The sequence below is a fragment of the Salminus brasiliensis genome, chromosome 16 (genome assembly GCF_030463535.1).
Source record: "Salminus brasiliensis chromosome 16, fSalBra1.hap2, whole genome shotgun sequence".
Lineage (NCBI taxonomy): Eukaryota > Metazoa > Chordata > Actinopteri > Characiformes > Bryconidae > Salminus > Salminus brasiliensis.
The window spans coordinates 9,745,640-9,770,857 of record NC_132893.1 but is presented as its reverse complement, the minus strand read 5'-3'; the positions used below and the strand labels follow the sequence as shown (position 1 = coordinate 9,770,857).

At 35.7% G+C, this 25,218-nt stretch overlaps 2 protein-coding genes across 4 annotated transcripts in view; both read right to left on the bottom strand.

Annotated features, from left to right (window-relative positions):
• Positions 1-9,046, bottom strand: part of hapln1b (hyaluronan and proteoglycan link protein 1b) — an 11,209-nt gene extending 2,163 nt beyond the window's left edge. Inside the window, exons 1-4 of one of the 2 annotated variants that reach the window (XM_072658098.1) lie at positions 8,979-9,046; positions 4,097-4,226; positions 2,344-2,706; positions 478-780 (exon numbers count right to left, since the gene is read on the bottom strand). In XM_072658098.1, coding sequence (XP_072514199.1) covers positions 478-780; positions 2,344-2,706; positions 4,097-4,199 — 769 coding nt within the window. In that variant the 5' untranslated portion in view covers positions 4,200-4,226; positions 8,979-9,046. Of the gene's footprint in view, positions 1-477; positions 781-2,343; positions 2,707-4,096; positions 4,227-4,841; positions 5,066-8,978 lie in introns of those variants that run through there. The other variant, XM_072658097.1, reaches the window with a different exon arrangement.
• Positions 6,090-25,218, bottom strand: edil3b (EGF-like repeats and discoidin I-like domains 3b). 2 transcript variants are annotated; one of them, XM_072658090.1, is made up of 11 exons: positions 24,960-25,218; positions 21,697-21,771; positions 20,161-20,274; positions 19,503-19,616; positions 18,500-18,799; positions 18,206-18,387; positions 17,055-17,210; positions 16,181-16,325; positions 15,854-16,038; positions 14,221-14,376; positions 6,090-13,464 (listed from the first exon to the last, which is right to left on the bottom strand). In XM_072658090.1, the coding sequence occupies exons 1-11, from the start codon at positions 25,021-25,023 to the stop codon at positions 13,315-13,317; spliced, it is 1,641 nt and encodes a 546-aa protein (XP_072514191.1). In that variant the 5' UTR covers positions 25,024-25,218; the 3' UTR covers positions 6,090-13,314. The 2 variants fall into 2 exon arrangements, with proteins under 2 accessions (XP_072514191.1, XP_072514192.1); XM_072658091.1 differs by lacking the exon at positions 18,500-18,799.

Genomic DNA, 25,218 nt, shown 5'->3' with positions numbered 1-25,218 from the left:
TGGTAAATAATATTTTTACTCAAAGTTTTACACTCTTCAAAGATAAATATTGGGTATCAGCTGATTATGGCATGTTTAATAGCTGGGTAAGCAGCTACATTAAACCTGAAGATTAGTTATATAGGCCTGTATGTTTCGGGGCCATTTTTAAGTACACTATCCACAGCCTGAGGTGCGTTATGAAGAGAAAGAAGCAGGATACACCTCAGCTCAGCTCACCACACGTATGGTGCTTTTGCAAGCAGAAACCTATCAACAGTTTGAAACAAATCACTTTGAAATGAATATAGAAATAATAGTTTATAGAAATAATTGTTTTCTCCTTGCCAATAATGAATTACTCCAGTTGTAAAGGATAGTGCCTTAAAATCTTCCTAGGTTTTATCCCAAAAATATTTTGTCTGTTTCACTTTGGAATCTGTAATGTAACTATGTAAAAGTAAAAGTAATCTTATTTTTGTAGTTTCACAAACATACCTTTGTAGTTAGAAGTAAAACAGAAGACATCATATCTGTTGTTTTCCTTGTCTCGCATCCCATAATTCCTTACACCAGGTACTGTGTTCTTTCCTCCACATGGCTCTCGAGGTTTGGTGATTGGATACTGCACTGATCCATCATTAAGCCAACCAGCATTGCACCAGTCGAGGCCACCTCTCCAGGCATCATATAGCTGGTCAAATGAGGCGACAGTGGCATCCTGGTCATGGCAGGACTTGATAGCATCCTGAAAGTTTAGGTTGTAGCGACCAAGACGAGGAAAATATGGGAACACAATACCTGTGAAGAGTCTTAACAGTCAGGCTCAAAGTTGCCATTTTATCCAACAAAAGTAATGGTGTCATGAAACAACTATACACAAATTATGGCAAACATATAATTTTACAATACTTATATTGATATGTCACAATATGAAGTTTATACTGTATGCTGTGTAACTTTACATGGCTGAGTTGCTCGTTTCTAAATGCTTCCATTTTGCAAATTATTTCAGCAAAACTGTAGTTCTACCTACAACCACATATAAAAATCAGGGTCACATTAAGGAAAATATTGAATTTTGTGACACAAACTATTTGAACATACTTTGAACAGTTTCACCTGTATATATAATACAGGTCAATCTTCAACCGAATCAAATTAAGGGCTCCAATTGTGTTATGAAATGGTGGAGGTAAAATCAATAGTAAAGTTCTACACCATTCCATCAGAATGGGGAACACAGCCTTCTAGCACAGCTGTTGAGAAGGTGTGGTCAGCGCTAGCAAAAGTGTACTGTACAGAAATTCTTATATTGCAATTGCATGATATTTTGGACATACTATGACAACAGTCATATTTCCAGTTGAGGAATAAATGTACTTTCCACCATTAGAAAATCTATATCAGACTACATACTAATTGCATGTATTTACAAACCCTTTCAAAAACAGTTCACTCACTTAATAACAAATAAGAGTACTACTCATATCTTGCTAAACAATCATCACATTTCTGATCAGAGGGAGCTCTGCCAAGCATTTTATTTTTGGACATTTATTTGATGATGCTAATACAGACATCCCCCCAATATAATACATACACCCCTGCTATAAGAGGTCTCTCCTCATATAGAAGCTAGGGGAGGGGAGGACAGGTAGGACAGGTTGGACAGTATTTTCTTAAACGTATCAATGGTCATATTAGAACACATTACATACATTACAGTCTTTTCTACAATTGATCTTTCCCTATTTTTAAAGAGCCTACAAAAATCAGGTTTGACCATAATGCTACAGACTGGATCAGTAATTACCCCTCTGATAGACAGCAGAGTGTCCCTCAAGAATCAATTCTTGGGCCAATATTACTTAATCTCTACATTAATGACATTGTTGACTTTTAAATATTGAACACAACTCTATACTGCTCAGCTGACCACATTGGTGCTGCAGTGGAATACTGCTGTTTTTTACCATCATTATTCAGTTTTCAATGTTGAGAAAACAAAATCTATGCTGATTTTCAGATCATCTAATATTAGTTTTACTTACACTTACCAGACTTGTTCCAGTGACTGGATCACCCTGCAGAACCCCTTACTGAACTGGGAAAATCTGCTTTTGCTACAGTGCACTAGCAAGCTGGAATGTACTACAAGAAACGTAAACTAAAACTATTATTATATTATTATTATTATTATATTCTTATTTTATATTTGTTTTATATATCACTTGTTTTATATTACATACATGCTATGTTGTAAATGGGGTTAGCCTCAGTGTATTCCAAATATAAATAGAGGTTGGTTGATTGATGTTCATCTACTTTGATCTTACTCTTCTACATTTGCAGTAAGCTTACCTTGCAGATCAAGGGACACCACTCCTGTGCCATCCTCCAGGCCGTCAATAACCTCACACTTGTATCTTCCATAATCCTCCAGTGTTATTTCAGTGATGATGAGTGAGGCATCATTCTCACTGGTTCCCTGCAGGTGCACACGGCCATGAAAGCTACCATAGCTCTTCTTATGGAAACCCATAGCTACAAACACGTCAATCTCTTTCAGAAAGTCTGAAGTCAGCTTTGTCCATTTGATCCTCAGTTTGGGATTGGGTGCAGATGAGGGGTCCCTCTGAAATGTGCATGGCAGTGTTACATTGCCCCCGCGTCTAGACACCACTTTGGCTTGCTCTGTCACAACAGAGAGTCGAGGCCCATTTTCTGAAATATTCAAGTAGGAGGAAATTAAATTCTGTAAACAAAAAAGCTTCATAATACAAACACAGAAAAGTAAGAATGAATTTTGATTTGATGGTATTTAGATCCCGAGGACAGTGAAAAAAAAGACAGACAGCCCAGCTCTGTGTAAAATTAATTACATGGCCCTGTTCCATAGGAACAAGAAAGATGGTTAATATTAAAAACTCAGCCTGCAGAACATTTATTCCTTTTGCCAAAAATTTTGGAACCATACTGTATTCCACATGTCCTTTGTATTATCATACCTATGTCTGTATGTTATATTAAAAATACATCATTCAGATTGGCTAAAGAAAATGTGTAATTTTAAGTCTAATTAAGTAAAATAAGTGTGTATGCACTTAAAAGTATATAAATCTAATATCATATATCTGAAAAACAACTTATATGCTTGCTGGACAATCCTGTTTTCTAAATAGGCAAAAAACAACTTTAACATGAAGAAATTCAGATAAACAAATCTCTTGACTTCATCTCCATCTACCCCTAGATGAGGGCCATGGCGAGCATCCATCCAGAACTGCTCCCTGTTTGTTTATGTATTACATAAAATCCAATATTTCAAGGCATCTCCAAACTGTGCTCTGTCATGAGTAAATTTATTGTGGGCTGTTGTGATAATGCAAATGTATGAATCATCATGCAAAAGCAGAACCACCCCACTATGTTTGCGTCATTCAGAGATTTCTAGATGTTTTTCCAGTTAAAACACTGAGGTGTCAGATCCTTCAGCAGTTTTAAGGAGCTGTTCAAAAAGTAAAGCAAACATTTTACGGAAAGCTAGGTCCACTAACCTCATTCACACAAGCTTTACAGTTGCAGTGTTTGTATTTTTTTTCAGAACTTGCTTTATATTTGTCAGTTCCAGACATTTACCCGAATTATATAGCAAATTAATATTTTCACAGTTCCAGTAATTGTGCCTGTAGTTTATGCCACAACTGGTTTCTATTCTTGTATATGTGTTACTAAACATATGTCTAAATATAATTTACATTAATTAGTTTTGCATTTCAAGGTCACAACTATTTTCCAGTTACAGTCATGATTACTAGAAAAAAATAATTTTTTATCTTCCAAGATGATTTGTCAACCATTATAGGTATTGCAAAACTGTTATTTATCCAAACCTGACATATAAGGTTTTAAAACTACAGCTTATTAATACTCTACAGTCTTATTAAGACCTAAACAATCATTGAGCTCTTGTATTAAAACTTAGAAACGTTCATTTCTAAAATACATTCTCTGACAAGAGTCAGAGTGTTCATATGTCTACTGCTAGTCCCTTGTTAATTTCATGTCTTCTTCTAACCTACCAGACATGAACACATTTCCCACAACAACCTACCTGAGATGTAGATGGTTCTGTAATGCTCCAGGTCACTGTACGCCTGGTCAAAGTTGTCTGCTTGGCTGAGGGAGAAGAAGCTGAGGAGAAGCAGTGTGAACATCTTTCTATATAGCACCAATGTACATCACTACAAAAAAAAGAACATGACAGAGTCAGTGATTCCAGTTTTGACATATCTTCACCATTAGTCCAAAAGAATAAAATCTTGAGAGTGATTTGTTTTAATAAGAACTGTGTGTGTGCGCCCTCTTAGCCTTTGGGAACTCTAAAGACCATCGTTTCCCAATCCTGGTACTGGATCAAGTGTGTTTGGAGCAGGGGAAATATCAAATGGTTCTTGAGGACCATGCTTTGGACTACTAGTCCTGTATGACTTCCTTGTATTTCCCTCTGCAGTGTTTTTTAGTGGCAGTGCAGCACACGTGATGTCCTTGTCACCGCCACTCTGATTCTTTATTTTGTGCAATTCCAGACACACATAAATCAAGTTGCAACAGAAATCGTTGAAGCTATAAAGCTGCACCCTGTCCTTTGCCCAGCCAGGCTCATGTCCTCTTTATTCTGAAGCTTCAAACCAATGCTAAACATGCATTGCATTTTTACACATTCAGTTTTAGAAAATAGAGTATTTATTTACACAGCACTTCTCACAATTATAAAACTTTATCAGACACATATTGATACAGCATCGTCTTTTCTCAGCACAGCAGAGCCTAAAGAGGAAGGAGGGTAGCAGACTTACCATCTTACAGAATGTACACTCCTAGCCACTAGCGTATTGTATGTGCAGATAACCACGCAAAAGATGTGTGTTAGAAGTGTGAGCTCTCTCTCCCTCTCTCTCTCTCTCCTTCTCTTTCTGCAGTCACACTGATTGATCTTTTTTCCTCCCCATTCATTTCAGAGTGCTGACGCACCAGCAGAGAGTGCCAGGTAGACCTTCTGCAGTCAGCAGAACACAACAGTGTTCTCTCTGCAGAGCGGTTCCAGCACCCACCCCCAACCCTCACCCATCGTCACTACCACCCCCCACCCCCAACCCTCACCCATCGTCACTCCCACCTCCTCCCTCAATCCAGCCTGCAAATAGTCATTATGCATACCAGGAATTTACCACTGATAAGACCTATAATGACACACTGAAGTGTTCTGTTTCACAACAGAAAAGTTATAGAATGCTCAGATTAAATGAGTGCTGAGTTCCTGGTTTTGCAGCAGAAACAAACAGAAAGCAACAAAAACAAAGCTAGACACAAATGACTTTTGTAGCACAACACTCCAGAGGTGGAGTTTTACTATTAACAATAATATTAAATAATATTAGGCACAAGAAAGCACTATGCTCTAATATGCTTGCAGTGCTAAGGCAGCTGTAACATCTGCAGGAGATTATTCCCACCCAAGTGTCCCAGGGGCATCTACGATGTAACAACTGCCAGATATGAGTTTTTTTGTATGGTGACACTTAACCACACACTGCCCTTTTAGACTTCAGTCAACAGCAAACATGCTTTTGACAAAAGATTGAACATATTCCTCTTTCACACTGTATTGTATATAGCAAGAACAAACTTGGCAGAAACAAGAAACTCAAGATAACAATCCCTGACTAAAGTAAATGTACATCTTTAGTCGGCTTAGTAACCATAATATCTAAATATATAATCCCAAAACACTAATACACACACAACCTGGCACCTAAACATGCATTTGTTCAAGTACATTCGGGAATTTCAAGAACATTCGGGAATGTTTTTGTCGTCATACTTTTATTGGACTTATTCCAATAATCTATTCTTTTAGAAAGAAGCTAATCTCATTTGTTCTCTTTCATTACAGAAATGTTCTAGTTGGACTGTTTTGTGTTTGACAGTTAGCCATTCACAGAATTGTGATAAACCAATTTATTTAGACATTTAAAGGGCCCATGTTTTACATTTGTTCTCGTATTATTCTTTCTTCTTTGATCCACATATGACATTTATGTGGGTTTATGTTTTAAAATCAGTCATTTTCCAACCTCATTTTGTTTGTTTTGCAGCTAAATCAAAATATTTTACTGTCCAATTAGTTTACTGAATATGATTATTTCAGATGTTTTTCAAAACATTCTCTTATCTAATCAATGAACAGTAAAATATTTAGAGTGTCACTCTTAGCATTGCTCTAGCAAACTGGCCCTAATGACTGCACAAGTAAACAGTCTTAAGAACCACTCCCAAACACTTGGCTACATGAAACTGTTCATGTACATATGTGGAAGAACCCCAATCTCAATCCCAATCTCATCTCAACATAAGGCCAATTCATGATTACACAATTACACACAATTATAATTACATGTCATACATACTACTGATGTCATGAACTTCTACTACCACATTTAATTTAGAATACTGAATAATTATAGAGCCATGAAATATTTTTACATTAAAGTAAACTTACAATAGGACTAAACCCTTACATCTCTTAGCTCTACTTAGCTCTCTTAGCTCTACTTTCTAAATACAACAACTCTATTTTACTATTAATTAACTGATAGTAGATCAATATCCCAATATTCCAATAGTAGTATTGCAATATCACAGCATCCTTCTAAAAATTTTGTCTTAATGATGAAATTAGTCAGGTTATATCACTTCTTCTTATATCACAACGTTTTTTAAGACCCCTTCCACATATATCCGAATTCTTCCTGGTCAGAAGTGTGTGAGTGACAGTGGTGTCATCACAGCAGCATAAATAAAACCTTATGGTGCTTTTTCACAATGAAAAATCAGGTTTTGTATATATACTTCTTCTCGTTCCAATTTTGTACTGTACACTATTTCTGTGTAGGCATGGAGGAAACATACCCTCATTCAAAAGAGGGTTTTGTGGTAAAAGTATAATGAGCCTTTGACACAGCAGAGCTACCTGGGTTTCTTAACAGCACAGTTTGGACTTTATCCAGAACTGGCATGCAAAGTTTCTAACAATAACTTCTTCAATACCTCCATTATTGTAGCTAGGAGAGAAACCACTACACTTTCTGACATTTCAGAGCAAGGAGTTTATTTAAAAAAAAAAAGAAATTTTATCTTGACAAATATATTACAAATAATGTCTGTGTTTAAAAAAGGATAAACCCCACCTTTTGGTAAATGGGGTAAGTTCACTCCAGTTCACCCTTCCAGGATCTGAATTAGAACTCTGTGGGTTTTGACGTCACACTCACACCACCTTAGCCCACACAAAGACCCCTCAGTATGGCCAAATATTGCACCCGCCACATCACATGGTGGGCAGAAGCAAGCATCCTGCACACTGTAAATACGCGTTTCTTCTAGTGTGTGACCTTAAATGATTCATATAAATATATTAATTGACAAGTTTCTGTACCCACCCTCACCCTATGTCCTCATATCTCTAAGTCTTAGCCCCATTCATCAAAGGGGGTCTGGGCGTCTAGCTCAAAGAACAAGCAACCTGAACCCCAGTCCTAGTTCTCAAAGCTTCAAGTTACAAATTATACATTTTCATTCATACCAGCATGGCACTGTTGATGGGGAAGGAAAGCTCAGTGGGATAGATCTGTAGGATTAATGTGTGCTGGCAGCCTTTTTACTACCAGGTAAAGTACAGTTTGCCCTTCCCAAGCTCAATGGACTTTAAGAAAATATTCATAGTGACAAGATAACTGTGTTTCACTATTTGAAACTCAAGCTGAAGAAGATCTGTAAACTGGCAAACTACTTCCTTACCTGTAATTCCAGAGAGAAACAGTTCATTTTTTATTTAATTTTTATTTATTTGTGCGTGGATGACAAGCAGTTGAAGCACACCAAAACAACTGTTACAAATTCTTATTAAAACATTTCATATGTGTAAGAATGTGTTACATTTTGTAGAAGCAGACTAAACAGCTGTTTAAATAAATGTTTACTAGTGGCATAATTCAAGAGTCTAATTTCTTCACACTGCTGAATATAGCAGGCCCCAATATTTGTTAAACCAGTTGTTTTCTCCCTCCAGATGTTCATATATCAAAATCTTTGTTTCTCTGTTTCACCACCCTATTTGCCCCATAAAAACATTCTGTTATTGCAGAAGGTCCACAAGCAGGTTTTTCATTAATACTTGTGGGCTACCCTTGCTGGTTTTTGTGGAGCCTGAGTGTCTCATAATTCACTGAGAATTAACAAGGGAAAGTTGTTTGTGTAAAAACAAACAGAAATTCATTCTTTGAATTCAGACCAGCCACACAGACAAAAACCACTGAACTGCTATAACATCAATCTTATATAAAGTCAGTTTATGTATTTAAGTATGTTTATGTATTTATGTAGTTAAGTAATAAATAAGTTATAAGTAATAAATAAGAAATGTTAGCCGTTAGAAATGAGGCATGGGTTCATGTAATTAATACAGAATTCCATGAAATTCAATGACACAGTAATATAATTATAATATATTTTTCAATTGGGTAAAATATTTAAGAAAACATATGAGCATAAGACTAAAAAAAAATCGAAACAAACAAAAAAACTTCCGCAACTTCCCCTTTACTTACGCAAGTCGACAGTTTTTTTAACTTTGATTTTTGAAGATGTGTTTATAACATGTTATAGGTAAAACGTAGATAGGTACATATAAGTATAAAGTATTTTAGGTAAATTGTGAAGTGGGCTGTAGATAATGAAGCTCTGTAGATTTTGACCACAGCACAACATCCATCATCAAACTCACTATTAACCTTCAGATGGAAGCAATCAGGACAAAATCAAACACAGATTTAATTCAAATTTAAAAACTCGTTATTAATTCATGTCTGTGGGTTTTTTAACCTGCAGAACGGCTGTTTTCTTCTGTCTGAATCAAAGAGGAACCAGTTTCCTACCTTCTGAAGCAGAGAAGATCGTGGAGACTTTCTGGAGCTGTTGGTGGAGTGAAGCTGTTTGAGCTCTTTTCTGAGATCTACGTCACACCCTAGAAAAAAACCCCGATGTTGCTGCCTCTCCATCGATCTGTCCCCCGATCAGATTGATTGTCTATCGATTCTTAATGCGGTTGGTTCTCCGGTGAACAGACGTCGAAAATCGCACTCTGAAACATACTTGTTTCAGAAATTAGGAATTGAGTACAACACAATATATTGAAGTGTTATGATGTCCCAGTGAGCAATTTAGCGTCAACACCACAAAACATCGTTTCTTCCTCCAAACATACGTTTGCTGAATGTATCCGGTTTGACTTAAGTCCACAAAAAATAGTTTTCTTGGTCTTCCAGATCTCATCTTGACCTACCCAGTTCCTCTGAACTGCCATTTCTTAATGTCAGTCCACACTGTAGAAACTGTAGCTGAAAATGCTTGTTTGTTTTGTTTTCTAGTTTTTTTACTGCCTTGTGGGCGTTAATTACATACGTGTTCAGAGAGTAGAGATAATTTATAAAGCTTGGAAATCTGATTCAGTTGACAGTCCCCAATCGTATTGAAATGCTGCAGGTCTAATCAAGGTCTGGGACCTTGTCATAGTTGCTTTGAAATGCATAGGTTGCCCAAACTTTTGCACAGGCTACATTGATTGTTTAGATTATTTTTGTTATGAAAGACAGAATAACTGGATTTGAAATATTAAGTCTTATGTTTGATTAGCTACAGATGATGTATTTATTACTGCTCAATAAGAAAAGACAAAATGTGTAATTTGGCCAAGGGTGCCCAAATGTTTGCATGTTTGCTCAGCAGTGGAATTTACAATAGGTACCAATTTACAGTACCCATTCATCACATAATAACCAGCATGCCTTATCAAGTATTGTCAAACACACTATAGTAGATTGTCAGGGACAGTGGTTAGAGACAAGTCAGGACAAAGCAGGAGATAACCATAATCTTGTTAACAATGAGTAGACAAACATTCTCATGCTTTATCTGACAGTGCATGAGGATATCTATGCAGACAAAGAGTCCCCTAAAATGGGAAAAGTTGCCCCCCCCCCTTGATACTGTCCCACAAAAAACTGATTGTGGGATAGTAGCAAAAATCTGGTATAATATTTTAATCTGGTATAATTATTGTATCATGAAGTAGTTAGGGAGCCAGTTAGTTATTGGGCAGTATAGAAAAATTCTCTAAATAATAAAAAAGTCTGTATATAAATAATAAAAATGTGCTTTAATGCATTTCATGATTTAATAGTATTGTAATTGTAGCAGTAACAAGTTTTGCCAAATATGATCCGAAAAGAAACCTTACATTGTTTTTTTTCTACCAGCATGGAAACAGGAAAATAACTATTTAATAACATTTAGTGTTATCATTGACATAGTCTAACAGCTATTAATAAAGGTATATATATATATAAACAGGTAAAACTAAACAGTATTGTGAAACACTATTACCAATATTCTGATATACATGGCATATCATTCAACATTAGATCCATTTCCTGATTAGTCAGCACAGGTTTTAGAGCATTTTACCAGGAAGGACTTTGTTACATCTGCCTATTTTGGTCTAGCTAATCCAGCTGGTGAGAATGTTAACTTGTTGGATTCAGCATTTATAGGCACGCCTTGTTTAACACACACAAACTGCACTGAGTGCCCATTCAAATGAAAAACTGGCACACGCCTTGAAAACCAACAATCTCAGCTTGAATGGGCCATTTGTACAGTTCTCAGTCAAGGTTGGAGAAATGTGAGCTGTGCAATAACATATCATGGGGGGCTGAAATAGACTGCCCGCAGTCATAAACACTTCTTAGAACATAGTTAAAAAGAAAGACACATTACATAGACACAGGGGAAATGGGTGTAATAAGACACGTATCCCAATAATTTCCATTTAATTCAGAATTAGAATCAATATTCTAATGATATTTTAGGCATAAAACTGAATGTGCTGTGCTTGTCTGAAACTTCTATTGACTATTTTATTCTATTTTATCTGTGCAAATTTCAGTTCCATATGTATCTTCCTTAGAATCATTAGTAGTTATATCTATTGTGGTTCTTGAGGTTTTATTCATGTATCATTCTCCTACACCTCAATGTTTTTTACTAAATTCACAGGATAAATCATATTCTGGTCCAGTATATCAGGTCATTCCTCAGGGTTCTGTCCTCTGGCTTATTATGACTGTATTCTGCACAGTCTACTAGTGAGAATAGAGTTGTGAGGTGGGAGGAATATGTTGCATGACATGAATGTGCTGTAATGAACAGTTTACCTGTGTTGTTTTTTTTTGGTGAAACTTGATTTAAATAATACAACTGCATTAGATGTAATTTATCCTTATTTATGATGTCCTTATAAATAAGGACAAGCCTGTGTTGTTTTTATGGAAACCTTGGTGTTTAAATAATGACTCCATTAGAATTAAAAAACTCCATTAGATATTAACCTATATATAATGTCTATTATCTAATATGCATTATCATATTTTCATGACTTTCACTGTTTGTACTACAACATAAATGAACCCTGGAATTCTGTAGTGATTACTAATAAAATGTGGGTCAATTGTTATCTAAGTCACAATTATGAACAAACATCAAACTAAACTAATAACAGACACACTGTACTGTAATGTCATTTATGAGCACACTGAGTAAATAACTGTGCAGGCTAGAAAAAGTAAGTGAACCTCCATAGACTTCTCCAAGAGCTAATGGGCAAAAGACGTTTCAATTAAGAAGACCAGATTGGAAGCGCTTTTGTCCATTAAATAAATACACACAAAACCTGGTTACTGACAAAGTTGTCAAGAAAGACTGGTAAGTTTGCACCATACCCCAATGACAACAACTTATAGAAGAAATATGAAGAAATGTTATAGAAATGCATGAAGATCAACAAGGCTACAAAAGCATTGCAAAATACTACAATGTATATAAATCAATGGACAGATAAACTGTCTACAAAAGGAGGAAAAACAGGACTGTTGCTAATCTCCTTAAGAGTTGTGTCCTCCTACTTTTCTAGCATGCACTGTGGATGCACTGTGGATGTTTACTCAATGTTCCCAGTAAAAGACATGAACAGTGCAGTGTGTTATTAGTATAGATAGACTGTATTTGTCTATAATTGTGACAATAACAAAAAAAGTAAAGTAATAATTAATTTAATACATAACTTTCTGTAGAATAAAACACAACATTAATGAATAAAAACAAATAAGTTATATAAAGAATATCTGGCATGATGAATAAAAATAGTTATCATAGCAGACTTAAAAGACCTGAGCTACTTAAATGCATTTAAATGTATTTAAGCAGTCCCAGAAGCACTATAATATCCATAACCAAGTATCACAGAGATTATTTTTGGGAAACGTTTTTCAGTTCAGCAATTTTTTGGAAATACTAGGTTTTTATTCTTTATTCTTCAGTTGTATAATTGTAGCTAAACCACGATGGTGCATAAAAACCTCTGAAGCAACATAAAACATACATAAACTGTAAAACTGTATTTGTGGATTTTTGTAATGTCTGTAAATACATACAACTGTATTTGTGGACATTTTTAAATGCACCGCCCCTCACAACATAAAAAATCATTGTAAAAGTCAGTTGAATCAAATTTCTAAGCTCTTCAAACCTTGTGACAATGCTTACAAGGCAGGGGAACACTTTTAGAGGACTGGCAGGAGTTCTCATTTTGTCGTTTCTAAAGTCATAAGAAGAAGACCTTACCTGCAACTTTGTCACATAAGCATTTGAAGTGAAGCCAGATCAGATTTTGAATCAAATACTATAGACTAATGAAGTTTAAATAGATGAATGAGCATGTAGAAGCACAGCTGCAGTGCCAAAGCACTGGTGGCAACTGTGAAGCATGGGGTTGTGTTTCCACCAGTTGCTATGGCAATATTGCATGGCAGAAGGGAATAATGGATTCCATTAAATACCATTGATGCAAAGGCGATGCACGAAGCAGAAAAGCCTCCATCTTGACTCCTTTGTAACATTCCCACTCCTCCAAACTTTTGCACAACTGGATGTTCTGGTACATTGATTTCTTTCTAAGCAGTGTCCACTATCTAGGACAAATCCCTGCCACCTGTATTACAAACTAAGAAGTGCAATGGAATGGATTCTAAAACCATTCTTTTAACACAAACACGAACAGCTTAGAGTAGCCTGTCATTTGTGAAAAGTAGATTTCAATAAGTACATATTAATGAGAGATTTTACAAGGCAAAAACTGTCACAAAGATTAAGTCTACTTTATTCCTCCTCTGGGCAGCCCAGCAGCTCTGCTCTTATGGTGATGCGTCCATACCAGGACCATGGAATGATCCGGACAAACCGAGCATAGATGGGAGGATCTATTACATTCTTGTTGTGTGTTTCATTGTCAAAATTACCTTGGAAGATCTGTGAACGATAGACAAAAATAATTATTATGAATATAGCATTAGAAAACAAACAAGCAGTAGACATATCTGTACTACAGTCCATTATTGTAAAACACTAAAAATCTACTTAAAACATTACTACCCACGGTGCAAATTCCATAACTTATTAAATGTAGGTTCCTTTTGAGGCAACAGGTGGTAGTAGCACCAGAAATACAAAATGCAAGCTCAACTTTAAAGAAAAAGAGGGCTGTCACCAAGGCCACAAAAGTACACTCTCTCTTTGTGTTTGGATATACATGAGTAGACAGGAATTAAGGGAGGCTTCTATTGTACGCAGAAGAAGAACAAAGGAACCAACTGCAAGTAGGCCTGACGGTACCTGTTGGTGGAGTAATTTGTTGTTGCGGTTGAATTCAAAGTCCAATGCAGATTTCCACCCCATGATGTTAAAATTGATAAAATGTTAAACTTCTATTTAAACTTAATCCATCCAAAGTTTTTTTTTTTTCAAAAATCATCAAGCTTTTTGACATATTCCTTTGAAAACGTCTGATACTTTTTGTGGAGTTGCAGCACAGTAGTGGGTTGTTTAATTTGCCTTTCTAGCAATCCTACGAGTAAATCCAACCTCAACATGACCTTCACTGTTCCTATTAACAACCTAAAATGTGCTTTACTATCTTCTCCTTTTTACAATGTGAATAGAAACATTTTTTCAAACATTTCATACTATTTTTGTTAGAATCCAGTTATGATGACAAACAGACCTTACCTTATCTTTTTGTTGTTTTTCATCCTGGTATATATTCCACTTCTTTCCATCATTACTGTAGGCCAGTTTATAGGATCCCACAAACTGCACATGGCCAAAATCTTTTGCTCCTTGAGTGATGATTCCGGTAACTTTAGTGGGAAGCAGCAGGTCGATCTAGTGATGATGCAAATATGTTTACAAAGTAAATGTACTTATTTCTGCTTATAATAAATACAACATGTTTACAGAACAAACACATATTCTTAAACTGGTTAAAGTATAATATTTAAGGTTGAGGATGTTTTATTGTTTGCTTTACAGAGCGCACAAACAAATGGATATCACTGGGAGAAAACAACATTACTTTCAAACTACCGATATGGAAGAATTCCATTAAAATACTAATACTTACCATACTTGGTTCTTGTAATTTAATTTAAAAATTGCTGCGCTCCATCCAATTAACGACTAATTATTCTTTTTGTATGGAAACTTGCAGATTATAACTGTTTTTAAACACTAATGATATCCTAATTAAAAGCATTTTGTGTATCACGATCCAATAAAACATTGCCCAATTTTCAATTAAACATGTGACTGACAAGTGGATTTTGTTGCTTGACTGGATTGATTGGTTTAATCTGGAAATATCTCTGAATATCTATTTAGTGCCAACATAACATGTCACATTCTGTACCACTGCTACACCATTATTAAAGATGCCTATCACAGTCACATGGGCAGCTCTTCAACATTCTGACTGTCTTGTTCACTTTATTCCAACACACAGTTAGAGACTCAAATCTAGGAAGCCTGTTTTCACTGCAGTGCAGAGTTGGACCAGTGGAGAAACGGCAAAGCTGCTTTAAATCCACAAACTGGGCCATTTTTGAAGAAACAACAGATGGACTAGGTGAATACACAGATACTATGATGCCATCCATTAGCTTCTGCAAGTATTTTATCTAAAACACAGGTAACTGTAAACATAATTAAGCAATGATATTTAGGGTTTATACTATAACGTGAGAACTGAAATCATGCAGTGTACCATACCTGCCTACCTATTTAGTAACACTTCAGATGAATATTGCTCTGTTTTAAACCCACATTGTCTGTGTTCAGTGTAGTTTCATTTGATTACTACACTAATTTTTACTTTCCCCTGCATCCCAAGCTAGGCTTGTGGTTTTGTTTGTCCCCGTCCTCTGTAGAGTTTCTTAGTTACGTCTGACTCATCCCCAGTCACTCCCTGCTCCTCCCAGTCCCAGGTTTGTTGTGTTCGCCACTTTGTCTCCTTCTGATTTACGTTCTAGTTTTGACCCTTAGTTTGCTGCACCCTGTTTTCTTTGCACCTTGTTTTGTACTCCTTTTGTGTTTAATAAATATCTTTTTAGTTCCATCTCAGCGAGTGTTCATCCCCTCTTGTCTGGTCATACACGCCATGACGCAATATTGGCACTCTTGGCACGTTTAATCAAACGAATTGAGATTCTAATGGAGTCATTAATTGTACCTGTCAACATTACAAATTGTCAATGTCTAAATGTATGTGCATAGAACCTGTTTAATTTATGTTGTTTTATTATTTTTGTGTTGATATGTTAGAGGAATTATAACTTTGTCAGGTTTTGTACAGTTTTTCTTTTACCTGTAGCCACTGGGACTGGTCATTATGAGCAGATGTCCACGCATTGACCTTGCCCTGTTTGTCCAGCCTGGCCTTGCTTGGCTCCCAGGATAACATGTTCATGTTAAAGGTCCGGAAAACACTGGAAGAGCTGATTTGATCATCCTGAATATGTCCTGTCTTCATTCCCATTGGCTCTGAACATCCTGCAAAACATGACCTTAATTAGAGTATTTATGAATATATGTATATTATTGATAAAATAATAAAAACATTTTTAACTACGACTATAGTCACGTTTATAGTGTGACTTTTTGGGCTAATTGCTAAGGAATGTGAAAAATAGACCTGTAAGCTCACAGCCGAGCAGTTCCACACGCAGAGTGCAGTGCTTTTTGCAGACTTGTGGGTAAATGCGAATATACTGTGCCTCAACTGGAGGGCTGAAGTAATTCCCAGAAGGCGTGTTGTTATCAGTGTTTCCAGTGAAAATCTAGAGAAAGTTCCATAAAAAAATTAAATACTACAACATCAGAATTATGGATCTTTTATTAAACTGAATAATGATAAATCTGTGCTTATTATATGTATCAATCCTGTGTACCCACAGCGGTATGCAATAAATGACTAATCTTATACTGCTCTGCTCATGCACAATCAAATTAATTTATATATGGACATAATGATGAAATGGTTGAAAATTAACAGGTGTTTGGCCATCTTATATGTGTTACCACTGGTTTTATGTTTCTACCGCTAGGGGTTTTGATATTGCATGCACATGAGCAGTTTTAAAAGTACACACATTCTCACACAAAAAATACATTGATAAACCATATTATATGTGGAAGAATGCACATGCATGGTTTACACACCGCTGTAAATGAACACTGTTGATAAATAAATAATTTTTTTAGGGTGACATGTAGTTCCAGTCACCTATTTAAATAAACAACAAAAATTACTGACATATTCTATCAAGCAGGTTACAAAGTTACTTGACATGAAGTTAATTTGAAATATATATAATTTCAGTTCATTATCATGTCTTGTGGAACTAAAGGACACTTTCTCTAAAGGAAATCTACATTAATTGCAGATATTGCTGTAGTCTAGTAAAAATGTTTTTTTCCTTTTTTACTTTAGAAAATAGTGTATTCATTCAGAAACAAATGCTATTCAGGCTTATCACATCTAGGATAAGTGCAGCAGTCAGGCGTACCACGTCCTCATCAGTGTCCTTGACTTTAAACATGCTCCAGGTTTTACCGTCATTACTATGGGCCACTTTGTACAGCTTCACAAACTCTGGACTCCCAATGCGTTTTGCACCTTGTGTTATCAATCCAGTCACTCTCATTTGTCTCTGTAGATTTATCTGTGATGGGACAGGATGGAATCAATCAGCACAAACAAATAGCAAATACATATAAAACAGTGCTATGTATCAGTGCAATGCCCATTTTTGAGTGTTAAGTAGGAAGTGGGTATGAAGTGTTGAGGTGGAATTCGCCATAGTGCTTATACTGCTAATCTTTAACCTGATTTGGTGCAAACCTGAAACGACAAACAAGAGTATATGTGTTCTGCCAGTTTTTTTTTCTAAAATTAAGTTAGTGCTTTAGCAGCAAGCACAGGAACACTGCAGTGGTGTGAGCAAAGCAGGCAGTGGTGTGAATCTAGCACTTAAGTCATTATGTTTTCTCAGAACATTGGTGGGTACACTGTTCTTTCTGTGTCTTCTTATAAATTGTCAGCAATTACCATCATGGTGAAGTAATTCCTGAATGCTTTGATGCAACTAGCATAATCTTTGACAGATGTAAATTATTAATGATGGTTAGACAGCGAAACTTCTAGAGTTTGTTAGGATTAATAAAGGCCCACATTTTAAGCTAATGTTAAATGGAGCTGCATTTCCATATTGATCACCTGCTCTAATGGAAAAGCATTGTGCAGTGGGTTTCATAAATTACAATATACTGTCTAACTTTTTAAGGATATAGACGGATGGCCTTTAAGAGATATCAGGAACATTTTGAAAAAATCAGACATAAAATCTGTAAAACTCTTACTTCATTTGTGTTTAATGTTAGTGATCAACAACTACAAATTTGATAAACCACTTTTAATGAGCATACGTATATTGATTGCTATCTAAAGTCAGTCTGACAATCTAAGGAAATGAAATCTGTATAACTGCCCTATGCAACTGCAAAAACTGACACTGAATGCGAATGCTCAAAACTCTTTTTTTATCTTCAGTTTACAAAATACATTGACACTCACCTCTTGTGTTATAAAGAAAACAAAACAAAAAAAACGCATTGTTAATTTCTGAAAGAGATATGCTTATGTTTGCACACAGATTACCTGAAGCCATGGCCAACGATCATTTTCTGCAGCGCTCCAGGCATTGACAAGCCCTTTTCTGTTGAGCCGAGCAAAGTAAGGATGCCATTTCTGCAAGCCAAACAGTGCACGGTGTGTGGAGGAACCTGTTATCTGCTGGTTAGAGATGATTCCACCTTCCATTCCTAAAGGTCCAGAACATTCTGAGAAAACATATTAAAAAACATAAGTCCACTCAGGGTCGCTGGGAATATAAATAATATTTCTATGGAGGAATGTGTTAACTGTTAAACAAATGTTAAATGTATTGATTACCACAAATACAGTGTTCCTTGTCCTCAAGTCTTAAGATGACATCTTCATTTTTGTCGTCACATGTCCCTGCCACTGACTCAATATCTGCCTCTGAAATGCAGTCTTTCACTGGGTTGCTCTCAAAATTGTCAGGCAGGCTCAAACCCTTTGACACAGCATCCTTGGTCTCATCAATGGATATTGCATCCTTGCTTTCACTTACAGAGATGCTATCTTCACTTTCAAATGCTAAAATGTCCTCCCTTGTTTCATTGCCATCAGTTATTCCATCTGCAGAGACGGTATCTGTTGTCCTGCGTTCTAGAGAGAGTGACAGCAGGGTGCTTGAGCCATTTCCTCCCGAGGATTGCACTGACTTCTCCAAAGGAGATTGAAATAAGAATCTTAGGCTGTTCAGACTGGCTCTCAGGGAGCTTCTGCTACTGTGTTTAGAAAGCATGATCCCAGCTATAATCAGAATTTGCAACTTTATATAGATTCCTGAAGAAAAAACAACCTTAACAGAAAGAGTGTGACACTAATTGTCAGCTAAATCAATTTACGCTCATAGATGCATTCACCTTCAACTGGAACCTTCCTGTTTTTCTCTCCTAAAATGTTTTCCAGAAAAACCTGAAATAGAGTTAGGCGTCTTTGCACATGCAACAAACACCCATTTACTGTTTATTCCCTACACATTGTTTATAATATGGTGAACAGACTAGATGTTGTCGTATATCACTTAACCCTTGTGTGATCTTAACATTCTGTATACTCTCCTTGCCCTAAAGTTTAAACATGACCCAAAGACAATCTAAATACCCTGGTGGTCTACCGCTTTCATGGAAGAATGAACAAAGGCAATGGTTCAATTTCTCCAATGCTGGGGTCAATCTTGTAAAAGCAATTACATTTTAAGGGGGTTTAGACAACATTAAGGGTTAAAATGCTCTTATCAATAAAATGCTAATTTGAAACTGGACCATGTTCATTAAGGAGTAATGCAGTGTAGACAAATACTTACTGTATTGACAGTTTTTTCCTATGTATTCTTGAGGGCAATCACAGGAGTAGTTTGCTGTCAGATCTGTGCAAATGCCTCCATTTTTGCAAGGATTTTTCTCACATTCATTAATATCTAAGAGGAGAAAAAGAAGCATGGTTATATTAAGTGTTATTTAATTATTTATCATAAGCAAAGTCTAAATTGTTCCAGAGCTGCTAATGTAATAAAAAATGCTGTACATCATTTAATGTGTTTTGCTCATTAAACTGTTTTCGTCCATCTCTGTAGTGTTAATAAATCCCATGACTAATTGTTTTGACTGTGACTTAGCTTGTGGTTTTTGCTCTAACACAATATACATTCCACTGGCAACTGTAAAAAACATAGTAAACTACATCTCATTTTCTTTTGCTCTTTATGTGACAGATTCATTTAAAACTGGCAGTCAGCCATTGCTGTGCACTCAAAAAAAGTTTAAGCTATAATATAAAGTTTTACACACTGGATGATTTCCGTTAGTGAGGCAGAGTCAGGCAGTCAAGCAGCTTAGTGTGAGGAATGTTGGGATGGGAAAATGGTGTATGTCAGTTGTCACACTGAATCACTAAACAAAATACATACAATTATGTAAATAAACAATAATAGTTAAAAAATAGGTAAAACAAAAGCATCTCACTGTGTTGGCAGTTGACACCATTAAAGCCCACTGGACACTTGCATAGATATCCAACAAAAGCAGCCCCACCTTCACACAGTCCTCCATTATGGCAAGGGTTTGGGTGGCATGGCACTGTGGGATGTCAAGAATAAAGGTATCAAAACATAATATTGTAAACATTGTATGTTAAATAAAATCTGTTGACAGTCTTCCCACAGTTAGCTGAATTCTTCCCACTACATAAAACTCTTCTTTTCTTGTTGCTCTTTTATGTCTGTAACTTGTAGCCTGTAACCTGTAATATAATTATTCTTACAAAACCATGTAATCAATACAATAATCATGTTTCCTAATGTCATGAACAAGCCAATTTCCACTATTTATGAAAATAACATATAAACATGAACATAACAGCAAATGACTGAGTTACTTTTAAAAGCTACTTCTTATGGATAGACATTGTCGATATATCTTAACATGCTGTGACAATAATATGATGCCAAGGTTTCTGCATGCATGACGCCAAACAATAGTTATCAAATAGATTTAAACTATTTGAGATAAGAATTATTTCACATTCAATATATAATAATAGACAGCACACGGCATTTCATTTGATGTGGTCTAAGGTACACTACATGGTCAAAAGTTTGTGAACACCTGCTCATTTATTGTTTTTCTCAAAATCAAGACATGCTGCAGTCTTTGTGTACTCTTCTGAAAAGACTTTCCACAAATTTTCCAAATTTTTGTAATATTGCATTTAGGATTTGATTATATTCAGTCAAGAGTCAGGTACTGATGTTCTGAATTAAAAATGACATGCAAACTGTATTTGATGGAGCTACAGCACTTCAGAGAAAGCTGCTCCACTGCAACTGGGTGTTTTGAACTCAAACTTGTGTCCGTCTGCTCGAGAGCGTCCTATTCTGTTGACGGTACTTTTCTGGAGATTATACAATTTGTTTTACATCTTTAGTATTTACTGAAGTTTTGATATCTGTAACCAAGTTACCAGCCCATATACAAGCACAAGCTCGAGCCGGGACTGGGGCCATCCAATGTCATTCATTTGCAGAGCCAGCTGCAATTTCCAAGGCATGCCCTAGTTTTAGAGAAGCTAACATTAGCAACAAGTTGGTTTACTTGTAACAAATCTTACAAAAGGCTGCTAGTTAAAACTAAAATATTTTTTTTCCTGTACCACCTTAAAATAAAAAAATGCCTTTATCTCGGTTATGTTTTGTTGATATTTAATAAAGAATATGCTGTTTATTAATCTATTAAAATTAATATTAATCATACACGTTACACTTATTTTACACCTTTCAAATAAAATATTTGAAGGAGACAAGCTGTCTAAATAAAAGACTATTTAATTAAATACAGTTGCAGCTGCTATTTAGAATTTAGGTCAAAATGCAGATATAAACTCAGTAGGACTCCTACCGCCCCATAAACTCCAGAGAGAGACTCAGCTTTCCAAATTAAGCAGTAATACAACTGAATCAATCTGGGAGATTTTTACAATGACAATGACAATAACATACTTACATGACAAAGCCTCATCTGTTGACGTGATGAAGCAGTCAGCATCATTTTCACATGGGATGAGCTCACATACGTCTCCTTTGAATGAAAACAAAATTAACCTGAACTCGTTGGCCGAATACTAATGGTACACTGTATGGTGCTGTAATGGTACTGTATACTTTTTTTTTTTTTGTATTATGGACACATGTTGTTAAATTTACAGATGCTTTGACTGATTGTATCCTAAAACTAAATACATGAACTTCCTAAATAACACTCCTCTAAGAACAAAAACAACAAATCCTGAAAATTGCATTCATTATAATGCTTATTTTTCATGAACATTTGGACTACAACCATAATCTTGTCTTTTGAGTTCAGTTAAAGAGTTTGCACTTGCATTTTCTCCTTGGTTTGGATTGTTTTTACACAGGGAAAAATGTAAGCGCTCCAAAGTGTGTCATTGCAAACCACTTTTCGTTCAGACCTGTCTGGGGTGGAAGCAAGAAAGGAAATAGAGGAAGAAGGTCTTCTGTGTATACCAGTGTATATTGTATAGAGCAATGGCAGAGATGGCATTTGTTCATAGCTGTAGTAGGCAACACACCACATTAATACCTTTAATAACTTTAATAACTTTACTTTACTACCTCACTGGACTCTATTTATTACACATTGCACAATTTGCACACTACCGTCAATTATTTATTATTCTCTGGTCTGTACTGTGTTGTGTTGTCTGTCTGCACTTGTTTGTTTGTGTTGCACTTGTGTCTTGTATGCACTGTCTATGTTGCACCATGGTCCTGGAGGAACGTTGTTTCGTTTCACTGTGTACTCTGTATGTAGTTGAAATGACAATAAAACCCACTTGACTTGACTTGACTTGACTTGACTTGACTTGGCTATGGAAGCCTAGTTCAAACTTGCAGAGTACACCTGACAGTTTGTTGACGTATTCACCACAAACAAACTGCTTCAGAGTTTGTTTGGGACAAGACCAAGACCACCTCAGAGAAGACCCTTCTCAAGTGCCTTAGTACGATTGTTTTGGTTGGTATTCGAGTGCGATTAATGTATTCACACCTGTCCAAACAAATCACACAAAGGGTGAAAACAAACCATGCAGAAAAACAAAAGGTCAAAAAATCTAAATGGTCAAAAAATGTATATCCAAAAAGTCTCTAGATTTGTTGCTAGGTGTCTAGGTGAAAGGTTTTAAGAGTATTTTAATTGGTCCATTCTTCATTAAATTCATTGATCCATTCATTCGATACAATATAAAGAACAGCTGCAATTCACATTCAAAAGTGAAAAAATGGCAGACTATAAGTTGTATGTGTGTTTTTGTTTTCTGTTGCAGAATATTAATACATAATTAACAACAAATTACAAACAAATTAATAACGTTATCAACCTTGTGTGTTTTTCATCTTAGAGACAAAATAGACCAACATTTATTTTTATTTTTTTATTAAGTTCTTTGCAACAGAAAACAAACAAACAAAAAAACAACACACATACAATTTATAATCTGCCATTTTTTTCACTTTTGAATGTGAATTGCAGCTGTTCTTTATATTGTATCATAATGAATGGATCAATGAATTTAACCCCTTAATGCTAAAAAGCTTATTACACTAAGTCCACACTAAGTTACACACTGAGTCCAGCAGAGACAGAGACTGTATAGACAGTGTAGGGCTGCAGACTTGGCAAAAAAGAAACACAGGATATTTTTTTCATTTATCCCTATGTTTCTACACAAAGGGCAAGTTTGAATTGATAACAAATTTACCATCTGCCTTGTTAATTTAAGAGAGTAAACAGATGAGGAATGTTTGCATTAGATTTATTTAGCTATTCATTTGCAATTTTATCAGACTTTACAGAAATTACATGGTTAACATGATCTCTTATTTATGTTTTTGCTTAATTTCTAGTGTATTACTTGATGTTTGTTCAGTGAAATTGCTTGTTCAGTTACTGGTTAGTTTGCTCTTTTTTATTTTCATATTTATTGCACAACATTGTATTTATATTTAAACAAAATGGGATATGAAGATGCCTTTAAGTCTATGAAAGATATACATATTTCCTTTTTATGTAAATAAATATATTTTGGTAAATTATTAATTAAATAGGTTCCTTCATTCAGTCAAAATTTCAATTTAAAATATACATTGATGACAAAATAAATGCTTAAAGATAACACCAGTGACAAATTACTTCAGTGTTACTAAACAGTGTTACTAAACAGTGTTACTTCAACTGTCACTAAATAGGCAGCATTTTTAATACATCTTTGAACAAAACAAAGTACAACCCATTTAATACAGGCTGGTTAATAAACTATATTCTTTTTTTTATGTTTAACACTGAGTTGCCAGTTAGTAGCACAATTTTGTAAGACCACCAAGTACCCAAGTACACCCAGTTAAAAGCCAGTGCATTAACCACATAGGCTTCTATAACAAACCCACATGTAACCTGAGTGGGATCCAGTGTACAGCCCATGTGGAGCTCATGTTAACCTATATCAATGAAATAATTTAATCAAATGAAAACCATTCAAAACATGGTAAAACCATGGTAACATAAAGTTTCTTGTAGAATATTGCTATAAAACATGTCACAAGACAGAAAAGCAAGACATATGAAATCTATGAGCAGTTACACCAAACAGCATTATTCAGAAGGTTTGATGGATGTTATTGTAGTTATTGCTGCCAAATCATTTGTGACTTTTGTTTACATAGCTTGGTTCTACATTTGTATACTACATCAGTGAAAACAAGTAAAATTCATTCTCCATTTTGGACCAAGGGACCAATAATAAATTAATACTTATAATACGAGGAATAGGTCATGTTCACATGGAACATGGACTCCATGGTATACTCTTTAGTAGGGCCTCCTATAATTTTGAGGCAATGATACAGTCCTGTGAAAAAATTAGCACACCCCAATAAATATATACTTCTTTATTAACAAATGTGGGCATATCTATATTTGATATTCTACCAAACAATACAGATACACGGGACTGCACCTTGGAATTTTGTTAGCTGCCAGAATTCTAAGCTAGGTTGGTACGTTATAATACCACATGGCAACGTTACTTAATTAATACTACATAAGTTAATACAACGTTGTAACAACCTTGGTGTTTGCTGAATGGGTTCTCAAAATGGTTTCATCTCCGGATGGTTAAGGACATGTCAGTGGTGACCACAAATGCTGTTGAATCAGGTCTGACAGGTCTGAGTTTTAATCGAACTCACCTGTCTTCTGATTTTGGAGACACACGCCGATGCGGATGAAAATAAACAGTAGGACAGCCACCATGTCATTAAATCTGCAGCTCTTGTTTCTCTGATGCTGAGTGTTTCTAGTTGCTGCCCGCAGAATCCTTGTGAAATTGCCGATAGGATTAGTCAGAATAGAACCACAGTGTCCTGGTTCGGATGTTGATGGTTATCATGCAGGTTGGTTTGCTGCAGAGATGATGGAGCTCCACACCATCAGGCTACCATTCTCCTC